The 27,387-nt window shown below is 44.2% G+C and overlaps 1 protein-coding gene across 1 annotated transcript in view; it reads right to left on the reverse strand.

Annotated features, from left to right (window-relative positions):
* acap3a (ArfGAP with coiled-coil, ankyrin repeat and PH domains 3a) overlaps positions 1-27,387 on the reverse strand; it is a 305,216-nt gene that overhangs the window by 144,332 nt on the left and 133,497 nt on the right. The window contains exon 2 of the mRNA XM_067970479.1: positions 19,255-19,312. Coding sequence (XP_067826580.1) covers positions 19,255-19,312 — 58 coding nt within the window. The remainder of the gene's footprint in view (positions 1-19,254; positions 19,313-27,387) is intronic.

Genomic DNA, 27,387 nt, shown 5'->3' on the forward strand with positions numbered 1-27,387 from the left:
AATATGGCACTAAATTTACTCACACCTGCAATCAATTTTTAAATGAACATCTGTATATACAAAGCATTGCTCTTAAAGCTACAGCACCCACGCATCCAAATCTGTTGATCTGCACAGTTCACCTGCTGATCTTCAATCTGTTGAAATCAAGCCTCAACACATTATTCTATTCTTATCTCATTCTTTTCCAGAACCTCAAAACTGTGCAACTCCTTAGTTTCCTCTATATTTCCTTCCTCCAACAATCTACAGGCCTTTCAAATCTAAGCTTCAGACCAACCAATCATTACTTTTCCATTTATCTCGTCTTCTCTCCTACTCTTCGCCTTGGTGCTGTTCTGCACTATGAACTTTGACCATTCACCTTGGCTTCACAATAAAAAAAAATTGATGATGCTCCATAAATAATGTAAAATACCATTAACTCATCATTTGATGCCTAGAAATCACACCAACTTCAAAGGTAGTTAGCCCACTTGACAGGTTAAATTCTTACCCTCCACATCAACTTCCAGACCAAAAATGTCGCCAGTGACAGACTTCGGTGGAATATATAGCATTTCAGATCCTTTGTAAAAGTAAATGCTGATGTTTAATGGGATAGTACAACCTCAGGTTGGGATGAGTGAGCGTTGACCTTGTGGTTTAAGATCTTATTACAGTCCCTTCATTGTCTTGGACTCTTCAAACACAATTGCAGCCATCTTTTTCCCCCCACGTCTCTCCAAAACACCTTGTGACAGTTTTCTACATCATAGGCACTGTATAAATGCAAGTTGTTGTTTTTGTTTTGCACTCCCTGTTTGACTTCCCAGTCATCTACTGCAGAGAACTTCCCAGTCATCTACTGCAGAGAACTTCCCAGTCATCTACTGCAGAGAACTTCCCAGTCATCTACTGCAGAGAACTTACCAGCAATCTTTTAGTAATATATGGCATCACAAAACAGTCCATTTAAAAAAGAATAAGACTGCTGTTATACTTGGCTGGTGTCAATTTTCTGTTGCGTTTCCTTTCTCCACATACAAACCACCATTTTGGAAACTGCCAAGAGCTTGCATCTCCATGGGCTAATAATAACAGTGGAAATGAGTGGCAGCAAATATTAAGTGATGTGCTATTTAAATCTTTATTTTGTTGTCTGTTATCCTCAGTATTCCAGTAGAATGGTGCACCAATGCTCCCTGGCAGTCTAGAAAGGGTCCCCTACTTGGGCACCTGTCCTGTTATGAGAGAGAGTTTGGATTTGGATTCTAAAACCCTGAATTCTTAATTGATTTCCACCAGCAAAGTTGCCCTTAAAAGTGAGCAGACATCATTTTAGGGGAGGTGTTGAGTACTGAGGAAGAAGGCACAGTTCAGATAGCTATTTAGCTGCAACAGAAATATAAAAAGGTCTCTACCCTCGCCAGCCACAATGAGGTAAGAATAGAAGAAGTCCACTGATTTCACTGAGCATGTATAACCTACCTACCATGGATGCGCTCACCTCCTATTTAATCTGCTGAGGGAAAATTCTGCACAATTACTCTCTGATCCCCAAAGATAATCAAGCAAAACTCCACCTTTGCTCACATCTCCAATACTCCATGCTGACCTGGTGTCCTCGACAGACAACACTGCCCTCTGCCCCAGCAATGTAGGAGCTGTTGGCCAGAATTCCGGATATGGCTGCACTTTAGACCTAAAGTGGGTTTTAGACAGACTCAAATTGAAGTGCGCTGCTTGCACGCCTTTTTATGTGTTCAGCTCATTAGCATAGTTTCAGGTACAGATCTGAATGTGTGCTGGGACCACACTAATGGTGGGAGTGGAAAGTTGTGTCTAAGTGAAATTTAAAGGGATGGGAACAATTAAAGGGGAGTGTCAGATTAGAGTCGTAAAAATTCTGAAAGCCTCTGGAAAGATTCATCTAAACCCGTTAGGAACATAGGAATATAGGAACAGGAGTAGGCCATTCAGCCCCTCGTGCCTGCTCCGCCATTTGATAAGATCATGGCTGATCTGTGATCTAGCTCCATATACCTGCCTTTGGCCCATATCCCTTAATACCCTTGGTTGCCAAAAAGCTATCTATCTCGGCCTTTGCAAAGATTTAAGAGGGGAGAATTAAGAAGTGACGAGCAAAAATGAAGTGAATTATCTTAATGGTGCTATTGGTTCTGCTGTTCCCTCTTCCTTTGCGAACAGGACACTCAACCTGCAATAATCATCCGCCACAGGAAGGTATTGTCACCTCTGTCCACAGATGTGGATGTGCAGGTACCTATGGGTGAGCACAAAGCAGCTGTTGTGGTGTCTGACTTGACTGGCATTTATCCATTAGTCCTCCTCTTCCAAACACCACAGATTGGGAGAATCTCAATTCAGGAGCAGAACAATTTGCTTGAGAACCCAGGTGCCAGCAGAGAAATATGAATACAAATGGTTAAGAAATAAGCAAAATACATTTCCCTTAACATTACTATTCTCTTCGCATGACCTTCCATATACTAACCATTACCTAGTAACTCTGGGTGCCCATTTCACGATGGGAAATTCTTGCACACCTGGACATCCGAAAATGGCGTACAGGAAGTCCCTGTCCCCAAATTAATATTTAACTAAAGCCCCTGCATGCTTGAAATTGTGTGTGATGTAATGTGGGCCGGAAAATCCAGACCGTTGAATCGTGTGAACCATTTGATCATCTGTCGATCTCTATCCCCTTATCGTTATCAATCCCATTCCCAATTGGATGATGCAGACAACCTAGAGAGAGTCCAGCATCAGATCCACGAGTCATTTACTTTAAAGGCTGAGCTAACAGCTTGTGTGACTGATTGACAAAGCTACTATTCTGATACTAACCATCATCTCTCTGTAGTAATCAGGAGTAATTTCTAACACTGCGAGCATTGATTTTTTTTTAGCTGTCTGAGTGGAAATTATCTTAAAGTGCAGCTGTTGAGATTGATGGCAGCTGATCTCGTAACCCCTACATTGCCTGTATCAAAGAGGTCGTAGGGAATTTGCTGGAGTACTGTAAACAGCAGAGACAAGGGAAAGGAATTAAGTATAATGCACTCAGCCATTCTAATCCCATCCTGGGCGCTGGGAGAAACCAAATGAAAAGGACTAAGAATGTGTGATGCCTTGTTTAGAATCTGCTTGGTGAAATGTGGGATAAGGCAATTATTCCGCATTACTTGCCTTAGAAAGTACCAGCCTAGGAGTCTATGGTGGGTCATGTAGTCAGTGGAACAGTTTCTGTATCTCACAAACACATTTTATTCTGAGTTGGTAACTAGAGGACAAAAGAATTCATCACCAAAAGAACGCAGGGAGAGGTGAAGAGAATTCTTCTTTTTACACATGGGGTTTGTTGGGAGACAGAATTTCCTACCAGAAAAAGTGTGGGAAGCAGAGTCCATAATAGCTTTTAAAAAGGAAGTGGATAAATATCTGAAAAAGAACAAAAAAAGAAACAGCCAGAGAAAAGGGACTAAATGGCCAACTCTTTCAAAGTGCTGGCAGGCTGGCCTCCTTCTGTGCTGTAAGATTCTGTGACTGATTTTATGTTTGTGCACAAACAGCTACTTTCGAGCAGTGCTCGATCCAGTGATATGTTCGGATGTCTAATGGGTGACTGATATTCCTGTCACAATCTATAGAAAGGGTCCATGCTGTCCACATCAGGAAGGCTGTCAGTATAACGCAGAGAGATTATGCACTGTCCACCCACGGGCTCATTTACATAGAATTACATAGAATTCACAGCACAGAAACATGCCATTCGGCCACTTGTGGGGGGAGTCCAAAACTTGGGGCCATAAATATAAGATAGTCACTAATAAATCGAAGAAGGAACTCAGGAGAAACTTCTTTACCCAGAGAGTGGTTAGAATGTGGAACTTGCTACCACATGGAGTAGTTGAGGTGAATAGTGTAGATGCCTTTAAGGGGAAGTACATGAGGGAGAAAGGAATAGAAGGATTTGATGATAGGGTGAGATAAGTAGGATGGGAGGAGGCTCATGTGAAGCAACAAACACCAGCACAGACCGAATGGGCCGAATGGCCTGTTTCTGTGCTGTAAATTCTATGTAACAGGTCTATGCCAGTTTTATGCTCCACATGAGCCTTCTCCCACCTTATTTCATTTAAATTTACTTCATCTAGTAAATTTCCGCTCCAATTTTCCATCCTCCTGTTCCGAATGTACTGATTAGCAAGCGAGGTGCAAGGTTGCTTTAAAAGTACAAGCTGCCATTCACGGTCTTGAACAATCCCACAGCATGCCCGCAGAGTGGTGGTGACATCATCAGCCGGCTGGAGTTTGCAGCTCACACTGTTCAGCTTCCCCTTTCACTTCAGTGGGAAACAAGAGCACTTTCCCTTTTGAATAGTTATTACCCAGGCAGCAGCCCTTTCACTTGCGTGCACTGCAACCCCTCCTCGAGACTCTATACAACCGCAAATCGGCAGCCACCGAAGAATTTTCACAGCAGCACATCAAAGGATAGAGAGCTTCCTGAAATGAGAAATTACTAATAGAACAAGAGCCATTTGTTTCTTTAGAAAACATTTGCCTCTTTTTTTTCCACCTGTAAAGGCCTCCATTTTTTTTGCTTGTTAAATGTCAATATTGATAAACTCACACAGCGTTCTGCAACTACACAATCCAATCAAAAAGGGATCATTTTGCTCCAGGTCAAATCTGCGGTTAGAAGTTTAATGAAGGGGAAAGATTTCAAAGCATCACTACAGCAATTAATACAGTGACTAATACAAAGAAGTTTTCTGCCCGAGAGTATGTCTGTAGTGGCCATTAACACATAACAGGGGAATGTATAGGACTAGAACGAGCCATATATCACACAGAATTTACAGCATAGAAACAGGCCATTCGGCCCAATTGGTCTATGCCGACGTTTAAGCTCCATACAAACCTCCTCGCATCCCTCTTCAACTAACCCTATCAGCATATCCTTCTATTCCTTTCTCCCTCATGCACTTATCTAGCTTCCCCTTAAATAAATCTATGCTATTCGCCTCAACTACTCCATGTGGTAGCAAGTTGCACATTCTTACCACTGTCTGGATAAAGATGTAGTTGATCTGGCTGGTCACAAGGTACCACACTATATGCTCCATCTCTTATACCCATCAATAGCTGCTTTTACCATAAAACTATCCAGCTCCCTCTTGAATTTGCCAACATTGTCCACCTTCACTCTCTTCCTGGACTGTCTGATCCACACATTCACCAATTATTTTTGTTTTGCCGGCAAACAGGCAGCTTCATTTCTGTCCCCACTTCCAGATCAAAAGCACCTTATCACACCTCTCAGAAATGTCTCAAACCGCCTCACACAACTGACCCTTTCTTTGCTGCACAATGGAAGAACGACATGTTTGGAGGCCGTCCTCTCTCACCAAAAGTCTCCAATTGCAACGGTGTGTTAGAGTTTGCTCGCACATGCGGGGCCTGGTCCCCAAATTGAGCTTATTCTCAATTTTTGTTGAGCTGTTTTCTACAGATATTACATAATCCACGGCTGCATTACTGAACTTTTCAACATTTCTATGGGCTAAGAGGATCTTTAGCTGCCTGCGGAGTGTTGAAGGATCGAGATTGCAGGCGTACCATGAATGGTTATTTTTAGTTACTCCTAATGAGATCAAATTCTCAGGAATCACACACTTCAAAACAATTTGTTCCCACGTTAGAAGATTGTAAATAATGATGGGCATTTCTCCCATTTGTTTTGGAAAAAAAAACAGGACTACCTAACTCATTATAATTCTTATGGATACAATAAAAGCTTGTAAGGTGTGGGAACAAATAACATTGGTCATTTTTTTTTTATTCGTTCACGGGATGTGGGCGTCGCTGGTGAGGCCAGCATTTCTTGCCCATCCCTAATTGCCCTCGAGAAGGTGGTGGTGAGCTGCCTTCTTGAACCGCTGCAGTCCGTGTGGTGACGGTTCTCCCACAGTGCTGTTAGGAAGGGAGTTCCAGGATTTTGACCCAGCGACAATGAAGGAACGGCGATATATTTCCAAGTCGGGATGGTGTGTGACTTGGAGGGGAATGTGCAGGTGGCGTTGTTCCCATGTGCCTGCTGCTCTCGAACTTCTAGGTGGTAGAGGTCGCGGGTTTGGGAGGTGCTGTCGAAGAAGCCTTGGCGAGTTGCTGCAGTGCATCCTGTGGATGGTACACACTGCAGCCACTGTGCGCCGGTGGTGAAGGGAGTGAATGTTTAGGGTGGTGGATGGGGTGCCAATCAAGCGGGCTGCTTTATCTTGGATGGTGTCGAGCATCTTGAGTGTTGTTGGAGCTGCACTCATCCAGGCAAGTGGAGAGTATTCCATCACACTCCTGACTTGTGCCTTGAAAGGCTTTGGGGAGTCAGGAGGTGAGTCACTCGCCGCAGAATACCCAGCCTCTGACCTGCTCTCGTAGCCACAGTATTTATATGGCTGGTCCAGTTAAGTTTCTGGTCAATGGTGACCCCCAGGATGTTGATGGTGGGGGATTCGGCGATGGTAATGCCGTTGAATGTCAAGGGGAGGTGGTTAGACTCTCTCTTGTTGGAGATGGTCATTGCCTGGATCGGGTTAATGTTTTATTCACTTTAATGTGTATCAGTAAATCATCGTAAAAGAACTGTAGCTCCCTTTTGGATATTAGTGATGGACTATAAAAGAAAAAGCCTCAACTACTCTTTAGGTCAGAAGGAGAGCTTCATTTTATCTTGAAAGCCAGAGAATGCTAACTTTTTAAACATGATCACAATATTGAACTTAAACATATAATGATGAAGGTACTCGCTAATTTTTTGTCATGGGACATAATTCTGAGCAGTGACTCCCTCTCTTGACATTTCCACAAACCTGCCATAAAGCAACTGCATGCACTTAGTTCATGTTTTGAAGTCCACATTTTTTCCTTCTTAGGCACTGTTTTCCTCTCCCTCAATCCCTGCCCAACCTCTCCCTTCCAGATCTCCCGTCCAGCAACAACCCAAAGCTGGAAGGAAGTGAATTTAGGCCCCTTGTTAAATGGACAAGCAGGTCTACTAAGAACCGTCACTGAGGGAGATGGTGGACCCTGACCTCCACACCCCGCCCGCCCCCCGCAAGGTCTTACTATGAATATCACTGCTTTGGGCCAACAGTTGGTATTATGTTGTAATGTGTACAATGAAAACTAAGATAAATAACCACCCAGTATTCAACCACCTAAATAAATAAAAGTATACCAGAGCTATAAAACATTACTGAATAGCTTTGGAACGTTCCTCCCGAGAGCCTGATGGAAGCAGAAAGGTTAGTTCAGTCTTTTGGCTGCAATGTTCCTCAGTCCCAATGTCACATACAATATCATTCAGGTCGTTATCATAAGCAGAAAGGCCTTGTGCACAGAGCCTCTCTTATTTCTCCACACTGTGTGCATCAAGGCTGGTGGTTGAACACTCAATGATCTGCTTGGACCATTAATGACACATGCGTTTGCTGATTTTGTCAGTTATGGTGCAATTAATGAAAGACAGTTAACTTTTTTTTCAACTGTAGGAGCTTTTAGGCACTCATCCTTTCACAAAACCTTTTATCGAATCCCCACCACCTCCTCCCCATCCTTAATAAATATAGCATTTATAGGCCATATATCAGTTGGCACAAGTGATGCTTGACCTCTGGCTAAGGCTGGAAAAGTACCAAGCGGTCTGCATCTCTTCCTGAAGGCCTATTAAAGAACTAGAGTGCACCACACGGAGTGGTTGGGAACACCATACCACCACCCATTGCAGGCACTATGAGAATAATGACCCAATGTCTAGATGGGATATTGTGGCTTCTGTGCAGTCAGATCCAGCTACCAATCACGCCCCCTGACAACTCCCCCTCTTCCGCCCGCTCACCCGCCCCAGGTTACCATCAACAAAATACGCTGATCTTGAAGCATGTGACAATTTGCCCCCGATATTAATGGGCAGCCGGGGAGAGTGCAGGTGAGGCCAAAATCGGCCGAAGAAATCGGCAAGGCTGGGGACGTGCCGAGCTTAACGGCAGGGCCTCATCAGCATATTGTAGGGCCACCTCCAAATGGACAGCCTGGCTAGCAGGCGGGAGGGAAGGGTAGCGACAGGAGGCCGCACCAGGGGACCCTTGGGGGCAGTCCCCGGCACTGGGACGGGAGCATCAGCTCCGGGCAGTGATTGGGAGGGCATGGAGGAGGGGGAAGCTGGCGATCGGGGCTGCGGGAGGCCGAAGGCCTGGGGGAAGCACTCCTGCTCCTCCTGGCCCACAAAGAGTGCTAAAAGAGCTCCCACTTCAGATTCGCAGCCAGGAATCCCACAGCTCGAGCCTCCCCCTCACTCACTATTAAATTTAACTCATGGCGCCGATGATGTCATCAGGTCACGACTTTTTTTTTAAATTAGGCCCCCGTCTGCCTTTTGCGGGAGCCTTGTCTACTGCCTGATTTCTGCACTTTAAAATTTATAGGGGTGGAAATGGGGTTGGGTTGCCCAATCCTGACATTCTAACGCCCCCCCCCTGACCCTCCCCCGCCCGTTATAGGGGTAGGGGGTTAAAATCAAGGCCTATGATTCCAGAATGTTGAACAATGCCACCAAACTAATTGCATTATTGGATGTTACCTCCAGACTGGAATATTCCAAGGCTCTCCTGGCTGGCCTCCCACCTTCCACCCTCCATGAATTTGAGCTCATCCAATACTCTGCTGCCCGTATCCTAACTCGCACCGAGTCCTGCTCTCCCATCACCCCTGTGCTCGCTGACCTACATTGGCTCCCTGTCCGGGAACGCCTCGATTTTAAAATTCTCATCCTTGTTTTCTCCCTAAACCTCTCCAACTCATTCTCCTCCTTTTAAGACGCTCCTTAAAACCTACCTCTTTGACCAAGCTTTTGGTCACCTTTCCTAATACCTCCTTACGTGGCTCGGTGACAAATTTTGTTTGATAATCGCTCCTGTGAAGCGCCTTGGGACGTTTTACTATGTTAAAGACGCTATATAAATGCAAGTTGTTGTTGTTCCTATAGATGGTGTGAACGTAGCACGTACAACGGCAACCATAGTGTTGAATTCAGAAAAAAATTATTTTAAAAGAAGTTTAAAAACCCTTGGGAATGCCATGCCTGGCCTGATTATTGCAACTGGCTTTGCATCACACAGACACAGGGTCGAAAGCTGAAACATAATTGTTTTTAGAAAGGTTTGCAAAAAAAAATGTTGGCTGATTTCTCCAGCACCACTGACTAATTACATCTAAAACTCAGCATCACAACAAGATAAGCGCATGAAAACTGGAATAGGATGTGGCAAGAGAGCAAAGGAGTTCTCCCCGTGTTCTGGCCGATTTTTATCCCTCAGCCAATATCACTAAAACTGATTATCTGGTCGTGTATCTCATTGCTGCTTGTGGGATCTTGCTGTGCTCACATTGGCTGCCACGTTGCCTACGTTACAACGGTGACTACACTTCAAAAAGTACTTCACCAGCTGTAAAGGGCTTTGGGGCATCCTGAGGTCATGAAAGGCACTATATAAATGCAAGTTTTTCTCCCTTTTCTTTCAATTGTTCAAAGTTGCCTTACAATTCAATTTGTGCCAATTCTGTAGGGTCACTGCGATTGTGTAGTGTGTACTATATTCACGCCCACCTGCAAAGGTAGATGGCCTTTAACACCTGACTCACCATCTCCAAGATCAGCTTTCATCAGTAATCTAATCTGTGGGTTCAGATGACTGTTAGAAACTGTTCAGTCCTTGGGTTCAAGCTCCATGACATCACCTAAACCCTTGATTAGGTTACTGCCGTGTAACGCATCCCAAGGAATCATTATTTTCTAATTACTTCTTCGGTTTTTTTATATATAAAAGGCCTGCCTGTGGTTTAAGATACAGAACGCCCCTCACCATCATAACAACAGGACACCACACATAGCTGCTTTGCTCCAGTGTATTCTTGTCTTTTTGCACGTAGGCAATGCTCATGCAGCACACAGAGCGTTACCTCCCACCTGTCAGGCCAGCTTATATATTCTTTTAATGGAACAGTCAAAAGGGTTAGATTTGGTCTCGATAAATAAACCTCAAACAGCCACATGTTGACACATTCGTGTTTTCGATTTGTTTCAGTATTCAGCCTGAAATTCAACCTCAGTTCTTCCCAGTATACAAATGACATTGAAATATCCTATACCTTCTGCCTTTTCTGGCTAGGATTGTCAAATTGAAATGACTTTAAGATGTGGGAAAACATTTGTGCGTGTGGACTGTTAAGTACATTGAATCGAGGGTCTTCAAACTCCTTCATTGGAGACTCATTTCTCAGAAAAAGGCAACCATTGTCTCTTCTCTATGGGCTGGATTCAAACTGGCTCCAAGAGGCAAATGAACAGTATTTTAATGCTTTGCCCTACTCAGTCCTGCCAAAATGAAACTGAAACAGTTCTTTTCTGATGTAATAAAAGATTTTTTATAAAAAAAGAGTGCCGCACAGAACCTGCCTCACAGACTAGGATTGGCCTAGATTCAATCCGTGGGCCGAACTCGGCTATTTCTTCTCAGGCCAGGTGATAACAAAGGCGACGCCAGATAAGGGAGAGAATAAAATCAGCAGGTGTTCTGAAAGTGTGAGGACGTCAAGTGAGATCAGGATCGGGCTCAGTTGTGATGGCCCTCATGATAAAATAGCCTCCAGGCACTCAGAGTCAGGGCCATAGACGAAGAATGAGCACTGGAGTGATGTACTAGAGAGCAGCCACCCACTATGGAGTTAGCACCTATAGGAGAGGAGAAAATCGGGAAGAACTAACGGGAACACTTAATTGATTAAAAATTAAATTTTTTAAACCGCTTTACCAAGGAAGAAGATGCTGCCAGAGTCTCAGTGAACGAAGATGTAGTTGAGATACTGCATGGGCTAAAAATTGACAAAGAGGAGGTACTAGAAAGGCTAGCCGTACTTAAAGTAGACTAGTCACCCGGTCCAGATGGGATATATCCTAGGTTGCTGAGGGAAGTAAGGGCGGAAATTGCGGAGGTACTGGCCATAATCTTCCAAACATCCTTAGATACGGGGGTGGTGCCAGAGGACTGGAGAATTGCAAATGTTACAACCTTGTTCAAAAAAGGATTTAAGGATAAATCCAGCAACTACAGTTTTTCGGACTGGAGGGAGGTGTACAGTGGTGTTCCCCAGGGGTCGGTACTAGGATCACTCTTTTCTTGATGTATATTAATGACTTGGACTCGGATGTACAGGGCACAATTTCCAAATTTGCAGATGACACAAAACTTGGAAGTGTAGTGAACAGTAAGTAAGTTAGTGATAGACTTCAAGAGGCTATAGACAGGCTGGTGAAGTGGGCGGACACGTGGCAGATTAAATTTTAACGCAGAAAAATGCAAAGTGATACATTTCGGTCGAAAGAACGAGGAGAGGCAATATGAACTAGAGGGCACAACTCTAAAAGGGGTACAGGAACAGAGAGATCTGGGGGTATATGTGCACAAATCGTTGAAGGTGGCAGGGCAGGTTGAAAAAGCGGTTAAAAAACCATATGGGATCCTGGGCTTTATAAATAGAGGCATAGAATACAACAGCAAGGAAGTCATGATGAACTTTTATAAAACACTGGTTTGACCATAACTGGAGTATTGTGTCCAATTCTGGGCACCGCACTTTAGTAAAGATGTGAAGGCCTTAGAGAGGGTGCAGAAAAGATTTACTAGAATGATTCCGGGGATGAGGGACTTTAGTTACGTGGATAGACTGGAGAAGCTGGAGTTGTTCTCCTTGGCACAGAGAAGATTGAGAGGAGATTTAATAGAGGTATTTAACATCATGAAGGATCTAGACAGAATAGATAGGGAAAAACTGTTCACATTGGCAGAAGAGTCAAGAACCAGAGGACATAGATTTAAGGTGATTGGCGAAAGAACCAAAGGTGACATGAGGAAAAACTTTTTTACGCAGTGAGTGGTTAGGATCTGGAATGCACTGCTGGCGGGATGGTGGAGGCAGATTCAATCATGGCTTTCAGAAGGGAACTGGCTAAGTACTTGAAAGGAAAAAAATTGCAGGGCCACAGAGATAGGGCGGGGGAGTGGGACTGGCTTGATTGCTCTTGCATAGAGCTGGCACGGACTCGATGGGCCGAATGGCCTCCTTCCATGCTGTAACCTTTCTACGATTCTATGTGAAGGTTTTGACTCTAAAACAATTCAAAATTTTCTCATTCAGTTTACGTACAAAGGAATATTATATCTTTGAGCAGGGAACTGTGCCTGTATCAGGCAGTTAATTGTACAGATTTCATCATCTGTACTTCATTGTGGAATAAAATTTATTGATAAAAATATCAATGTTTGGATTCACTGAATTGAACCAAGTGAGTGTGGCTTCCTCCTCAACTTGCATTTATTTTTTTTCTGAATCTTTACTTCATTCTGACGAATTCACAGCAAAAGACTGCCAGTTATTCCAAAAGGGGAAAGCTCTCTTTGTTCTAAGGAGAACAACCTCAGCTTCTCCAGTCTATCCATGTAACTGAAGTCCCTCATCCCTGGAATCATTCAAGTAAATCTTTTCTGCACCCTCTCTAAGGCCTTCAAACTAGTAGCCCTGCTCTTGCAAATAATGGCCTGACCAATGATCTATTTCTTGCAGAGATCATGTGTTTCGTGATGCCAGCAGGTTTGCATCGGAACAAAAAAATCAATCACACAAACATGGTCCCTGCAACTTAAACCCTTGGAGCAGGTTTGCTGACAATTCTCCAGAGGCCATTAAGGTGCAAATCACAAAAGTACTTGGAACATTCTGGGGAGATTGAGTTACACTCAGGGAAGGCTGTGCTATTAAAAGATGAATACCATAATTTGAAATTAGGTTACAGTCCAAGAATAACATCACTGAAGTTGAAGCTATGTTTGGGGCAGAGAGGATTTAGTGTTTAATCCTGCCACAGGCCGCTTTGTATCCCTAAACATTCTATACTGCCTTATAACAGATTCCAGTTACTTTCTTCTTTGGGCTGTTGGAAGAATTTTGTGTTCGTCAAGGTGAGGGGTGTCAGTGCTGGGACATGGATCACTTGAGCAATTCAGACATCCATTGTCGGCATCAAGCCCTCCTAAATTAGCTATAGCACACATTAAGTGAAGAGCAATGCTCCCTATATTCTGTCCAGCACTTTAGTTTCAGAATAATATCCTCTATTGCACCAATGTGAATATTTTTTATATCCCACACCTGGCACTCTCTGGCCTCTTGGAATGAAACGGCCAATTAGTGCCAAAATAGGGGTAATTGTGTTTCCCTCATTCTCAAAAGTTATTTTATTTCCCCCCTTTCTGCTTAGTTCTCCGAAGGTCAGGGGTCAACTCCCTAACAAAGAGGGCAGCTCCCAGGATTCTGTTAAAGGCCATTTTGTGATTGGCGGCTACCTGCACAAGACCTGGTATCTTCTTGACCCCTTATCTGCCCTGTGAGGAAGTGCCTGTTTTCCAATCAGTATATCTGAAATCAGGAACTCACTGTCTGGGGAGACAAGGGTGCAAATCAAGATCTAACATCGGGTACGGTAGCATAGTGGTTATGTTACTGGGCTAGTAATCCAGAGGCCTGGACTAAAATCCAGAGTCATGAGTTCAAATCCCGCCACGGCAGCTAGCGAATTTAAATTCAATTAATTAATTAAATTCAATTGATTAAATAAAAATCTGGAATTAAAATACTAGTATCAGTAATGATGGCCATGAAACTACCGGATTGTCGTAAAAACCCATCTGGTTCACTAATGTCCTTTAGGGAAGGAAGCCTGCCGCCCTTACCCGGTCTGGCCTATATGTGACTCCAGACCCACAGCAATGTGGTTGATTCTTAATTGCCCTCTGAAATGGCCTAGCAAGCCACTCAGTTGTAAAATCTCGCTACGAAAAGTCATAATAAGAATAAAACCGGACGGACCACCCGGCATCGGACCACTAGGCACCGGACATGACAACGGCAAAACACCAAGCCCAGTCGACCCTGCAAGGTCCTCCTTACTAACATCTGGGGACTTGTGCCAAAATTGGGAGAGCTGTCCCACAGACCAGTCAAGCAACAGCCTGACATAGCCATACTCACAGAATCATATCTTTCAGCCAACGTCCCAGACTCTTCCATCACCATCCCTGTACTGCCACCTCTGGTGGGTCTGTCCTGTCCCACCGGCAGGACAGACCCACCAGAGGTGGCAGTACAGTGATATACAGTCAGGAGGGAGTGGCCCTGGGAGTCCTCAACATTGACTCTGGACCCCATGAAATCTCATGGCATCAGGTCAAACATGGGCAAGGAAACCTCCTGCTGATTACCACCTACCGTCCTCCCTCAGCTGATGAATCAGTCCTCCTCCATGTTGAACACCACTTGGAGGGAGCACTGAGGGTAGCAAGGGCACAAAATGTACTCTGGGTGGGGGACTTCAATGTCCATCACCAAGAGTGGCTCGGTAGCACCACTACTGACCGAGCTGGCCGAGTCCTGAAGGACATAGCTGCTAGACTGGGCCTGCGGCAGGTGGTGAGCGAACCAACACGAGGGAAAAACTTACTTGACCTCGTCCTCACCAATCTACCTGTCGCAAATGCATCTGTCCATGACAGTATTGGTAGGAGTGACCACCGCACAGTCCTCGTGGAGATGAAATCCCGTCTTCGCACTGAGGACACCATCCAACGTGTTGTGTGGCACTACCACCGTGCTAAATGGGATAGATTCAGAACAGATCTAGCAGCTCAAAACTGGGCATCCATGAGGCGCTGTGGGCCATCAGCAGCAGCAGAATTGTATTCCAGCACAATCTGTAACCTCATGGCCCGGCATATTCCTCACTCTACCATTACCAACAAGCCAGGGGATCAACCCTGGTTCAATGAGGAGTGTAGAAGAGCATGCCAGGAGCAGCACCAGGCATACCTAAAAATGAGGTGCCAACCTGGTGAAGCTACAACTCAGGACTACATGCATGCTAAACAGCGGAAGCAACATGCTATAGACAGAGCTAAGCGATTCCACAACCAACGGATCAGATCAAAGCTCTGCAGTCCTGCCACATCCAGTCGTGAATGGTGGTGGATAATTAAACAACTAACGGGAGGAGGAGGCTCTGCAAACATCCTCATTCTCAATGATGGCGGAGTCCAGCACGTGAGTGCAAAAGACAAGGCTGAAGCGTTTGCAACCATCTTCAGCCAGAAGTGCCGAGTGGATAATCCATCTCAGCCTCCTCCCGATATCCCCACCATCACGGAAGCCAGTCTTCGGCCAATTCGATTCACTCCACGTGATATCAAGAAACGGCTGAGTGCACTGGATACAGCAAAGGCTATGGGCCCCGACAACATCCCAGCTGTAGTGCTGAAGACTTGTGCTCCAGAACTAGCTGCGCCTCTAGCCAAGCTGTTACAGTACAGCTACAACACTGGCATCCACCCGACAATGTGGAAAATTGCCCAGGTATGTCCTGTCCACAAAAAGCAGGACAAATCCAATCCGGCCAATTACCGCCCCATCAGTCTACTCTCAATCATCAGCAAAGTGATGGAAGGTGTCGTCGACAGTGCTATCAAGCGGCACTTACTCACCAATAACCTGCTCACCGATGCTCAGTTTGGGTTCCGCCAGGACCACTTGGCTCCAGACCTCATTACAGCCTTGGTCCAAACATGGACAAAAGAGCTGAATTCCAGAGGTGAGGTGAGAGTGACTGCCCTTGACATCAAGGCAGCATTTGACCGAGTGTGGCACCAAGGAGCCCTAGTAAAATTGAAGTCAATGGGAATCAGGGGGAAAACTCTCCAGTGGCTGGAGTCATACCTAGCACAAAGGAAGATGGTAGTGGTTGTTGGAGGCCAATCATCTCAGCTGCAGGAGTTCCTCAGGGCAGTGTCCTAAGCCCAACCATCTTCAGCTGCTTCATCAATGACCTTCCCTCCATCATAAGGTCAGAAATGGGGATGTTCGCTGATGACTGCACAGTGTTCAGTTCCATTCGCAACCCCTCAAATAATGAAGCAGTGCGAGCCCGCGTGCAGCAAGACCTGGACAACATCCAGGCTTGGGCTCATAAGTGGCAAGTAACATTCGCGCCAGACAAGTGCCAGGCAATGACCATCTCCAACAAGAGAGAGTCTAACCATCTCCCCTTGACATTCAACGGCATTACCATCGCCGAATCCCCCACAATCAACATCCTGGGGGTCACCATTGACCAGAAACTTAACTGGACCAGCCATATAAATACTGTGGCTACGAGAGCAGGTCAGAGGCTGGGTATTCTGCGGCGAGTGACTCACCTCCTGACTCCCCAAAGCCTTTCCACCATCTACAAGGCACAAGTCAGGAGTGTGATGGAATACTCTCCACTTGCCTGGATGAGTGCAGCTCCAACAACACTCAAGAAGCTCGACACCATCCAAGATAAAGCAGCCCGCTTGATTGGCACCCCATCCACCACCCTAAACATTCACTCCCTTCACCACCGGCGCACTGTGGCTGCAGTGTGCACCATCCACAGGATGCACTGCAGCAACTCGCCAAGGCTTCTTCGACAGCACCTCCCAAATCCGCGACCTCTACCACCTAGAAGGACAAGAGCAGCAGGTACATGGGAACAACACCACCTGCACGTTCCCCTCCAAGTCACACACCATCCCGACTTGGAAATATATCGCCGTTCCTTCATTGTCGCTGGGTCAAAATCCTGGAACTCCCTTCCTAACAGCACTGTGGGAGAACCGTCACCACACGGACTGCAGCGGTTCAAGAAGGCGGCTCACCACCACCTTTTCAAGGGCAATTAGGGATGGGCAATAAATGCCGGCCTTGCCAGCGACGCCCACATCCCGTGAACGAATAAAAAAATTTAAAAAAATTACGTGGCAATGCGCCTCGGTTGTCAAATGAGCAGCATTAAGACACAATTAATTCGTACATGCAATGATTAAACCAAATTATTTGGACTGTTGGAGAAAGTAGCAGTGAAGACCTTTGCATAGGTATTATTTGCTTCTCACACTGAGCAATCAATCTGCAAAAGATTAAGGAGCTGAATTTCCTGGGTTATTCCATTGAATTTCTGCCGCAACTCTGGCAGCAGTCAGGCGGAATGGCTCGGCGTATCTGGCTCCTGGCCTGATTTCCCGTTTGGCCTTGTAAGGAGCAGAGCCTTCCCCTTCCCATCACAAGGTCAATGTCACTGAGGGGGCGAGGCCGGGTACTCTCATCGAGAGTTTCTGCTTTCTCAGACCATATGGGGCCGGCCGCAAGATATGTGGCCGGTATGCACAGTGACATAAGAGGGTACCCAGCCTTCAGAAGGGTGCACATGGGCCCCACTGAGGGTGGTGGTGGGGGTTATGTCTAGGCTAAGGACGCGGCCCAGACCATTGAAGATGGCCTCCATGTTTTTTTGTCTTGATCAGGATTCCATTTTGATCGGAATCTCTGAATTGTAGGTCAGAACAGCCAATCACTGAACCTTTGTAATAGAATGTGGAACTTGCTACAAGGAGTAGTTGAGGCGAATTGCACAGATGCTTAAGGGAAAGCTTGATAAGTACATGATGGAGAAAGGAATAGAAGGATATGCAGATAGGGTGAGATGAAGTAAGGTGGGAGGAGGCTCGTGTGGAGCATAACCACCTGCATAGACTAATTGGGCTGAATGGCCTGTTTCTGTGCTGTAAATTCTATGTAATTATGTAATTGTAACACAGCCCATTTAACTGATTCATCGAGCAATTCAATGTAAATGAAAATTTGAAAATACTAGATATGTACATTTCATACAAAGTGATTTTTAAAATTACTTTTTTTTTAATGAATGTGTGCTAGGAAATGGGACATTTCAATTTTGGGCACCAGTATCAGCATAAGGCACGCCCAGGTCAGATCTAACATGGTTCGATTGAAAGTAAAGCTTCCCCTGCTCTATTCCAACAATGTACCTCAACCTCAAACCTAAGAGAATTTGCTATTGTAGCAGTGAGACATTTTTCCATTTTCCACACTAGCCATCATGTGGTTTCTCTGACTAAGGTTGGCAATTGAGTGCCAGACAGAGGTGGTCATGAGTTTGGGGCATATGCCCACTAAGGACGGGATAAAGACTGCCAAACTCATTTTACACAAGACTTTCACACAACCAGACAGAACTTTGATCCCATCAGACTTGGCTGAATCTAAATCCAAAGCCTAGACATGAAAGACCAGTGCGAGCACCCAGTACACCACCCAGTCCCCTATACTGTCATTAGATTTCTAAAATGAGCTGTTTGTGGGTTGATAATTCATGTGCTGAACATCAAAAATCAAATAATTGGGGAATATTTTACTTCTGAATCAAGATTCAGTACAGATGTATTCTGTCAGGATTTGGAATTCTATAGACGTGAACAGAAATGGTTTATTGGAATTTTTCCTTACCCCGGAGTGGACCACACTGCAACTGAATTTTGAAAGGTCGTCCATGCTTAAAGCTGAACACATTCAGTTTAATGGATTAAATTTTAGAATCCCACCGTGGTTCTAGCAGTTCGCAAGATGTTTGAATAGAATGTACCTGTCTTCTAAACCAATCGGATTCGCAGGACCATTTTTGGAAAGTAAATCAATTTAAGCTTCCCCATTGGCCAAGGTGATAAACACGCTGCCTGGTGTGGAACACAAACGAGAAGGTCCCAGGTCTGTGCTGGGTTGGCTGATCTCACCTGGAGGGCAACAGAGTCCTTATAGTTGGCCGCTGTGCCCCTGGGCTATGGAGGGAATAAAAGTCAGTCAGGCCCCTTGTGCCCAATCACTATCCTGCGGTGTATGCTGGAAGGTGGGTGTGTGAACATCCCAGGGAGAGAATTGCTCTGCTTGCTATGTACTGCCAAATGGTAAAAGCGTCCTTTTTTGGATGCATTTGAGGAGAGGATCAGGTTTGCCTCAACTGTTAATTAGGCTGCTGACATTCACTATCTAGGCACGTACATAAAGAATGGTCACTTTGGTGAGATACCAAATGGGTGGCCAGCAATCATGGAACTGTCCCCTCAGCAAGTGCTTCAGGGCGAGAAGGGAAGGTCAAAAAAGTAAATCAATATTAAGTTTAACATCAGTCTCGGATTAAAATGTATGAAGTGTTGTGTAAGTTTAGGGTTTAAGTGGAGCAGCTGGGTTCGTGTGTGCACAGTAGCTCACCTTGTCCAGCTTTGCTTCGATTTCCACGACTTCAGTCTCCACCTCCTCAATTGTCGCCCTGCAATAAAACCAAAAACTGATTCAGCAACAGAGGCACATTCATCAACATCGCATCATTTCACAAAAGGATTTCGCTTTCAGCTTATTGTATCAAAAAAGATCTGTTAAGCATTTATTTAAGCGCAATATTAAGTCTTGATGCAGGTGTATTGAATTCAGGTAGGTCAGCAGCCGCAAAAATTATACACACCTATTTTTGTGCAAATACGAATTTAATTCTACGTAGTGCACAGTAGAATCTACTGAAACAGAGGAGCAGAGGATCCCATAGGGACAAACAGGAGGAAGAGATTTTCTAAATCCAATTTTTGGATAGGAGCAATCCTTAAAGCACTGTACAAGGAAGAATCATCTGCTCGTATTTTCTACCTGCATTGCACCCTGTTTTACTCATATCTATTTTATGTTATAAAGGAAGATGAGACTTTAAAAGTTCAAGTTAGAGCCCAATGTCAGTGTGTTTGGGCTTTCTCCATACGTTGCATTCTAATATTCTCTAGGAAGCACTGACCATTAAAGCACACAACTGAAAGAGCCTTCCCTCCTTCCCTGAAGTGGTTTGATATCTATAAGAAAATGAATGCACATTACAGAGTGTTTCTCTACACATAACTGTAAAAGCCTTTGTGGCCCTGCAGATTTGCCCTCAGTTTAGCAGCAGCGTGCTGACAGACTGGAGCGTGTAACGACAGAGATATCAAATCTCTGCGAAGACTGTCTCGGAGCTGGCCACCACGCTGGTACTCAGATGTCAACACCGAGGAAGTGTTATGATTGAAATCTGTGATCAAAAAGAGAGACCAGTTGCAGAGTCATTGAAACATATGGAGCTGTGTTTACTTTAAGAATGAGATACATTATCTTAGGCTACATTTTTCAACCCAGGGCTAGGAATTCCTCCAGTTATCAAAAAGGCCATATTTATAATGTTACAAGAAATAGCAAACAGAGGAAATCTTTACAGACAGATATAGTCGGTCATTAACATGGTGACTGAAGGTATGCTTACCCCCAAGTGAGTGACACTTTGCAAGTCTACTCAGTGAAACTTTAGACACATGCAGTAGAAGATCCCACAGAGAGCATGGCGCACTTTACAGCAGTCTAGTGTAACTATTAGACAAGCAGTCAAATACACTGCAACTTTTGTGAACCAATTGCATTGCCATTAAGCCTCGATTCTGCCTTCCTGTTGTTCACCGTGAGGGAACCTTCCAAGGAGCAACTTCAACCCTGCTTGTCCACAGTATAACCGTACATGGCCCATCTGCATGTCTGTCTCTCTGCATTTGTGAGTGTCATGGCACATGACACGTACCATTACTCATCCAGAAATGAGCGAAATGTTTGCTGATCTGAATGCTGACCGGTCCCATATACAGTGTGATTTATCCAGATATATAAAAATGCAGATAGCAATTAAATTCCCCAAAACGAAGTGGGTACAAAACTCTTGGTTTATGTTCCCCCAATGGCCTCTCTCAGTGGTACAGAGATGTTTGGATTGCCCATCATGGCAGCTGGTACTTCACGGTGCCACGTTGCCACAGATGCAAAGTGGTTTCAGGTGTGCATTCAATGTGGAAGTGGCAGAACAGCCCAGGCGTCAGGTCCTTAACTAATTTACGAGCGTACTAAAGCCATGCAGTTTGAGTTCCCTTCCTGAAGTCTACCACACACTGTTTTAAGTTCCCACAGGGTGGAGTATAACTTCATAACTACATGTTAGAAGAACCCAGAGAGTCTGCTGGGCACTACAACAACCAAATCAACTGGCACAGGCACTTTAGAAACCTACTTTTCAACATTTTTAATGTCAGGAGAAAAAGTGATACTCGACGTTCTTAGTAATACTCCCAATATTCCAGCCAGGGAGCAGAGCTCCACATCTGTATCCAAGCGCACATGTGGCGAAATGCTCTGTCTCTGGCCTCAAGGTGAGGCGCAGTCAGCAGTATATCAAAGATTTTCTAACTGTGCACTCCATTCTCCAGATACCAGTCTGAAACCGGTGGTGCTGTAGGACTGCAATCTTATATCAATTTCCATGAACATTGGGGAGACTGAATTCATCTTATTTGACTGTTGCCAACAAATCCATGCCCTTGCCCCCGACTCCATTCCTCTCCCTGGCAGTTCACAGTGCACATTCCAGGTATCCTGCTCAACCCTGAGCTGAGCTTCAAACCCTGTATCCTATCTACCACCAAGACCGTTCATTTCCACCCACACAACACTGCCTTCCCCCTCCCCTCTCTACATCATCCCTCTCCACTGCTGAAACCCTTAACATTTTTGTTACTTTCGGACTTGACTTTTCCAATTCTCCATTCACTGGTCTCGTGAGTCCTACCTTACAACATTCAAAGCTCCAACACCTTTATCCTGTTGTGCACCAACGTCCATTCTCCATGGCCTTGCCCCACCTTAACCCAGCCTGTCTTCTTCAGTCCTTCGATTTTGGTCTCCACTGCATTCCCCCTCCCTCTGCTCCACCATCAGTGGCAAAGCCTTCTCTCACCACTTGCAAAAGCCTCCTGAAAACCTCTCTTTTCAATGGTGCCTTCAGTCATCCTAACTCTTCCACGACTGTTGGTTTGTGTTTCTCCTCCGTGAAGCGCCTTGGGAAGTTTACTACTCTGAATGCACTATATAAATGTACGTTCATGTTGTAACAAAATAAAGTTCTAGCTAACCCTGGTTTGCCATTAGGATAACACACTGGGCTATTTTTACTCTTCTGCTCCATCCAAAATGGTTAAAAACTGGTGCTAATTCCACCTGAGCAGTAATGTGCTAAAAGCACTCAAATTTCCCAAGCCAGCTTATTTGCATCATTAGTCACTGATCCAGGTGCAGACTAAATCAAGTGGAAAGAGCACACCAACGGTGGGTGAGGAAATTTATGCATAAGTGAAATTTAAAGGGATGGGGCAAATTAAAGGGAAGTGTCAGAATGGGGAGACAAGAATTCTGAAAGCCTTTAGAAAGACTCAAAAAGACACGTGAACCCATTCGCACCCTTTGCCAATGCACAGCACTGACAGTAGAAAAAGATGCTCCTGCCTGATTTGAATTCACTATACATGGCTGTTTTAAGTGAGAGCTTCCAACTTGCCCTGTTGGAAATGTGTGCTAATTAGGGTCTCTACCATTTTCCTTCAATCCCACCCCACTCCACCTCTAAAAACAGGTGCTAATGGGATGCTCTGATGAGGAAACTCTGAGCCACTGTATCATGAAAGTCACCATCAGAATCACCATGTTATTATTTAATGCTTGGGTTTGGCTTCATGGGCACTAGCCACTCTCCAGTACCTTTCCATTCTTCATGTGTAGGCCCAGACTTTGAGTCTGGGTGGGGCATTCAAGTAAAGGAGACACCACAACCAAGTCTGACATGTCCTCCTCAATTGGCATCTGCACAGCAATTAGGAGTGGGAATCCCAGCTGATTCTTCTTTAGTCCAGGGACACCATTGCTCTTTGTATTGCCATCACCATCATCCTGATGGAGATCAGCTAACTCCACACAAACACAAGGGATCAAACCTAGGACCTTCTGGTTGGTTCAGTGGGCGGTGCATAGTGCATTTACTAACTGAACTATTAGCCAAAGATGCACCAATTCTACATCTTCTGCCTCTGTATCTTCTTTCAATGGGAGTTGCGAGTCATTGTTGGAGCTGCCAGTTTAATATTCATACACAAGCATAAAGATGTTAGAATTGAACTAATCATTGAGCATTTGGTTGCTTTTTATTTTTGCGAGTCAATGTTTCCAGAATGTAAGTGGATAGTGAATTATTTCTGAGTGTCTCTGCTGGGTTTGGATGTGGCCAATTGGGCTCCTGTAAACTGGTTCATTGATCGCACCAGAGAAGCACAAAAAATATATAAGAGGCAGCTCCGGTGGAGGGGAGCAGAGTTTTGTTCTTCTGATTTATTTATTCTTACCAGAACTCCCTAAAGCATCAGAGTCCTGAGGGACCAGTCCTCACTGCCCCTCACCCCCACTCCCAACTAAAAACAATGACTTACAGTAGAAATATTGGAGATTGCAAAAGATGATTGAAGAATCAACCTTGTTTATAGTAACCAGATATAAATGATGAGTATAAGCTTCCAGAATTACCTTTAATGAAGAAACATTGCTAAAATGCAGTGTGCTTCCTAACGATGATTGGTTTGAAGGAAAAAGGTACAAGATTTCAAATAATGCCAACTCCCCCGGGATCTGCTGAACAGTCAAGGTGCCTCCTTTACATTTTTATGCTTGAAGGAAGCAGCCACCTGCTGTTACTCGAGCTGTTTGGGAATCAATTAGTCTTCAGTCCATTCTGCTGAGCAGCACTCACAGGCAGATTTTAGGTTCACAGACTCATGTTAACAATTACCAAACAACCATTACGAAACAACTCCAACTAAAAATTTAAAAATCATCAGACTCACACCAGATGGGCATTTCACCAAAGCTGATGTGCATTAATCCTTTGAAGACTTTAAATTAAGAATAACGACAATACCTGGGAGCGAGTGAAAGGCCATAAACTAATGAAAGGGTTCAGATGACATCACGAAACACAACAACAAGGTGCATGCAGTTTACAAGCAGCGGATGAATCCTGAGATCAGATTGCACTCTTGAAATCACCGTTGTTTTGCTCCAATTTCCAATCTGCCTCTCCCGAGGGCAATGACTCATTACTGGATCAGTAATTGGTGGGCGCCAGCATTTCAACTGTTAATATAAAATGATCAGACTGCCTTTGAAATTTTAATATTAGTAAAGAGCTGGCAACAGTCAGCATTTGAAAAAATGTAGCCAGCATCCTGATCAGATCACTGTGAATGTATACATGCTACAGAGAAGTGTGCCACTTCCAGTATAGCTCTGTGTTATCAACTCACACCGCATGAAATCGGATACTGGTCTAAAATTGGTACCTGCAATTTAAAGTGGCATTCCGTGCACGGTAAGAATTGCTAAGGAGCACAGACACACAGCTTGAACTTCTGTTTTCAGGTTTTAGTTTCTGTATTCGACATGTCTGCTAGTATTGGCTATCAACAAGCTTCAGGTCGGTCCAGATACTAAACCTGATTCTGTTTAGTGAGCTCGTAATTTAGAGAGGGGTGACCTGGTAGAGGTCTTTAAGGTTATGAAAGGGTTCGAAAGGGTAGACGTAGAGAAGATGTTTCCACTTGTGGGGGAATCCAAAAGTAGAGGCCATAAATATAAGATAATCACTAAAAAATCCAATAGGGAATTCAAGAGAAACCTCTTAACCCAGAGAGTGGTTAGAATGTGGAATTTGCTACCACAAGGAGTAGTTGAAGTGAATAGCATAGATGCATTTAAGGGGAAGCTAGATAAACACATGAGGGAGAAAGGAATAGAAGGATATGCTGGTATCCTACATTACAACAGTGACTACATTTCAAAAGTACTTCATTGGTTGTAAGGCACTTTGGGACATCCTGAGGTTGTGAAAGGTGCAATATAATCATAGAATCATACAGCACACAAGGAGGCCATTCGGCCCATTGTGCCTGTGCTGGCTCTTTGAAAGTGCTATCCAAGTAGTCCCACTCCCCTGTTCTTTCCCCGCAGCCCTGTAAATTTTTCCTTTTTAAGTATGTATCCACTTCTCTTTTGAAAGTTATTACTGAATCTGCTTCCACCACCCTTTCAGGCAGCACATTCCAGATCATAACAACTTGCTGTGTAAAAAGATTTCTCCTCATCTCCCCACTGGATTGTTTTATCAATTATTTTAAATCTGTGTCCTCTGGTTACTGACCTTCCTACTAGAAATTCTATTAAAACCCCTCATAATTTGTATTATGTCTCCTCTTAACCTTCTTTGCTCTAAGGAAAACAATCCAAGCTTCTCTAGTTTCTTCACATAAGTGAATTCCTTCATTCCTGGTATCATTTTCGTAAATCTCCTCTGCACCCTCTCCAAGGCTTGTGTATTTTTTATTTGTGGGCAACACTGGCAAGGTAAAATTTATTACCTATTCCTAGTTGCTCTGAGGGCATTAAGAGTCAACCACAAAGTGTGGAACAGGAGTCATGCATAGTTCAGACCAGGTAACAGGTTCCCTTCCCTGAATAACATTAGTGAGCCAATTGAGTTATTTTTGTACAACAATTCAACTTTCATAATCAATGCAGGTCCTTCTTTACTTTATCTAACCCTATCAGAAAGAAGAGTGGGAGAAGGCTCATGCAGAGCATAAACATCGGCATAGACCAGTTCAGCTGAATGGCCTGTTTCTGTGCTGTACATTCTACGTAATTCAATGTAATAGTATATCCAGCAGAACAGTCACCAGGGTATTGTTCACCCTTTCTAGTCAACTACACTATAACGAGTGTTCTATTTAATCAGTGTCTCTGTGATAAAAGTCACGTCTCAGTTCTGCTGTTCTTCAAAAAGATAATTTCACAAGGATAACCATTTGTTCCATATACTGCGGACTTCAAACAACGAAAAATCAGACCAAGAATTGAGGGTAGCTGGACAAGGAGATTGTGAAATTTTCTCCAAACTCTTCCACAGTCCTTGCAAACAAGGATGTGGTTTGATAATATAATTAAAGAACAGGGGCAAACTCTAACCAAACCAATGTTATTTTGTTGAAGCAAATTTAAAACATGGACTTTTTAAACCACTACGGACCGCTGGTAAACTGCAATCCTACCGGAAATACACAGTAAATGCAGACTGGAATAAATGAGCTTCGAGCTAAAACGGAAGAAAAATGAACAGTTGCAATACAAGGCATGAAAAACACCAGCATAATGTTATTACAGAGTATAGGCCCACAGTGATTTTAGCCTCACTACTCCCAGCAGCTCTCTGTTCATCTAGGCACCCAACAGAGTAGGGTTGCCAACCCTCCAGGATTGTCCTGGAGTCTCCAGGAAATGAAGATTAATCGCCAAGACACTGCTACAAGCAATCTAGGAGAAAAATCATAGGGACATCAAAAAAAAAACGTGCGTGATTCTTTCATCTTCTTTGAACGTTTATTCGTTATCAAAATATTGGTAACGGGATAAAAAGGCTGTTTGACTGACAGTCAAGCATCATCCAATCAGGTAATTAAGGGCCCGTTTGCTTTCCGATTGGTGATGGATGGTCATGTCTGGCGATCGATGGCGGGAGCGTGGGGGCAGGGCAGTTGGAGGCAGGAAGTCATGTGATGAAACCTCCAGGAATACATCCAACCAGAGTTGGCCACCCTACACCAGAGCAGTGGAACTCATAATATAGCCTCAGGGTATTTGTGGCCCATTTTTTTCACCTACGGCCCCCAGTAGACCTGCTGCTCCATGTGTCTTTACGTCTCTATTTACAGCCCATCCATGTGTGGAATGTTAGTCAAAGCTGGGATCACAAGTTGCTTTTGGAATGATCACATTATCATTGAAATCATTTATAGACCTTCTGATTTTTCAGGGGTTATGAACACATTCAAAAAAAAGTGAAATCAGCTGTGAGCAAATATGAGCTGCTCAGAGTCAAAAATCAGAAAAGTTCAGCTTTAATCAGCAAAGGAACAAATACAGTTGATCTGTGTGTAGGTTTGGGTTCCCAGATAGAAAAGACATTGGACCAGAAATCACACAGAGCGGCGAGACAATGCTCACCGCAGCTCCCCTCAAATTAACGAAAATACTTACTGTAGGCTCTTTGCTTGAATTTGAAATTTAAACAAAATGTGCGTTATCAACCCAGCTTCTGAGCAGCGTGAGTTGCCGTGCGGTTGGAACAGTCTGTGAGGAGACGACGCCCCCACAAAATCTGTCAGGAAGAGAAGTCCCGCCCACAGATTCAGGCTGCATTGCTCAAGCAGGCAAGCAGACTTCATTCATTTAAAGTTAGTATTCTGGATGTCATTATAAATTTTTAAAAATTTAATAAAAAGCCAAAGAAATAATTAAAGATACATAAGGGAAAAGTTTTAAAAAATTAATTTAATACTTTACATTTTTTTTAATGAGTAAAAACTATTCAAATAAGGAGTAATATGAGACTCCACATTTTTAAAAGTTAATTTT

This window comes from Heptranchias perlo, chromosome 32 (assembly GCF_035084215.1).
Source record: "Heptranchias perlo isolate sHepPer1 chromosome 32, sHepPer1.hap1, whole genome shotgun sequence".
NCBI lineage: Eukaryota > Metazoa > Chordata > Chondrichthyes > Hexanchiformes > Hexanchidae > Heptranchias > Heptranchias perlo.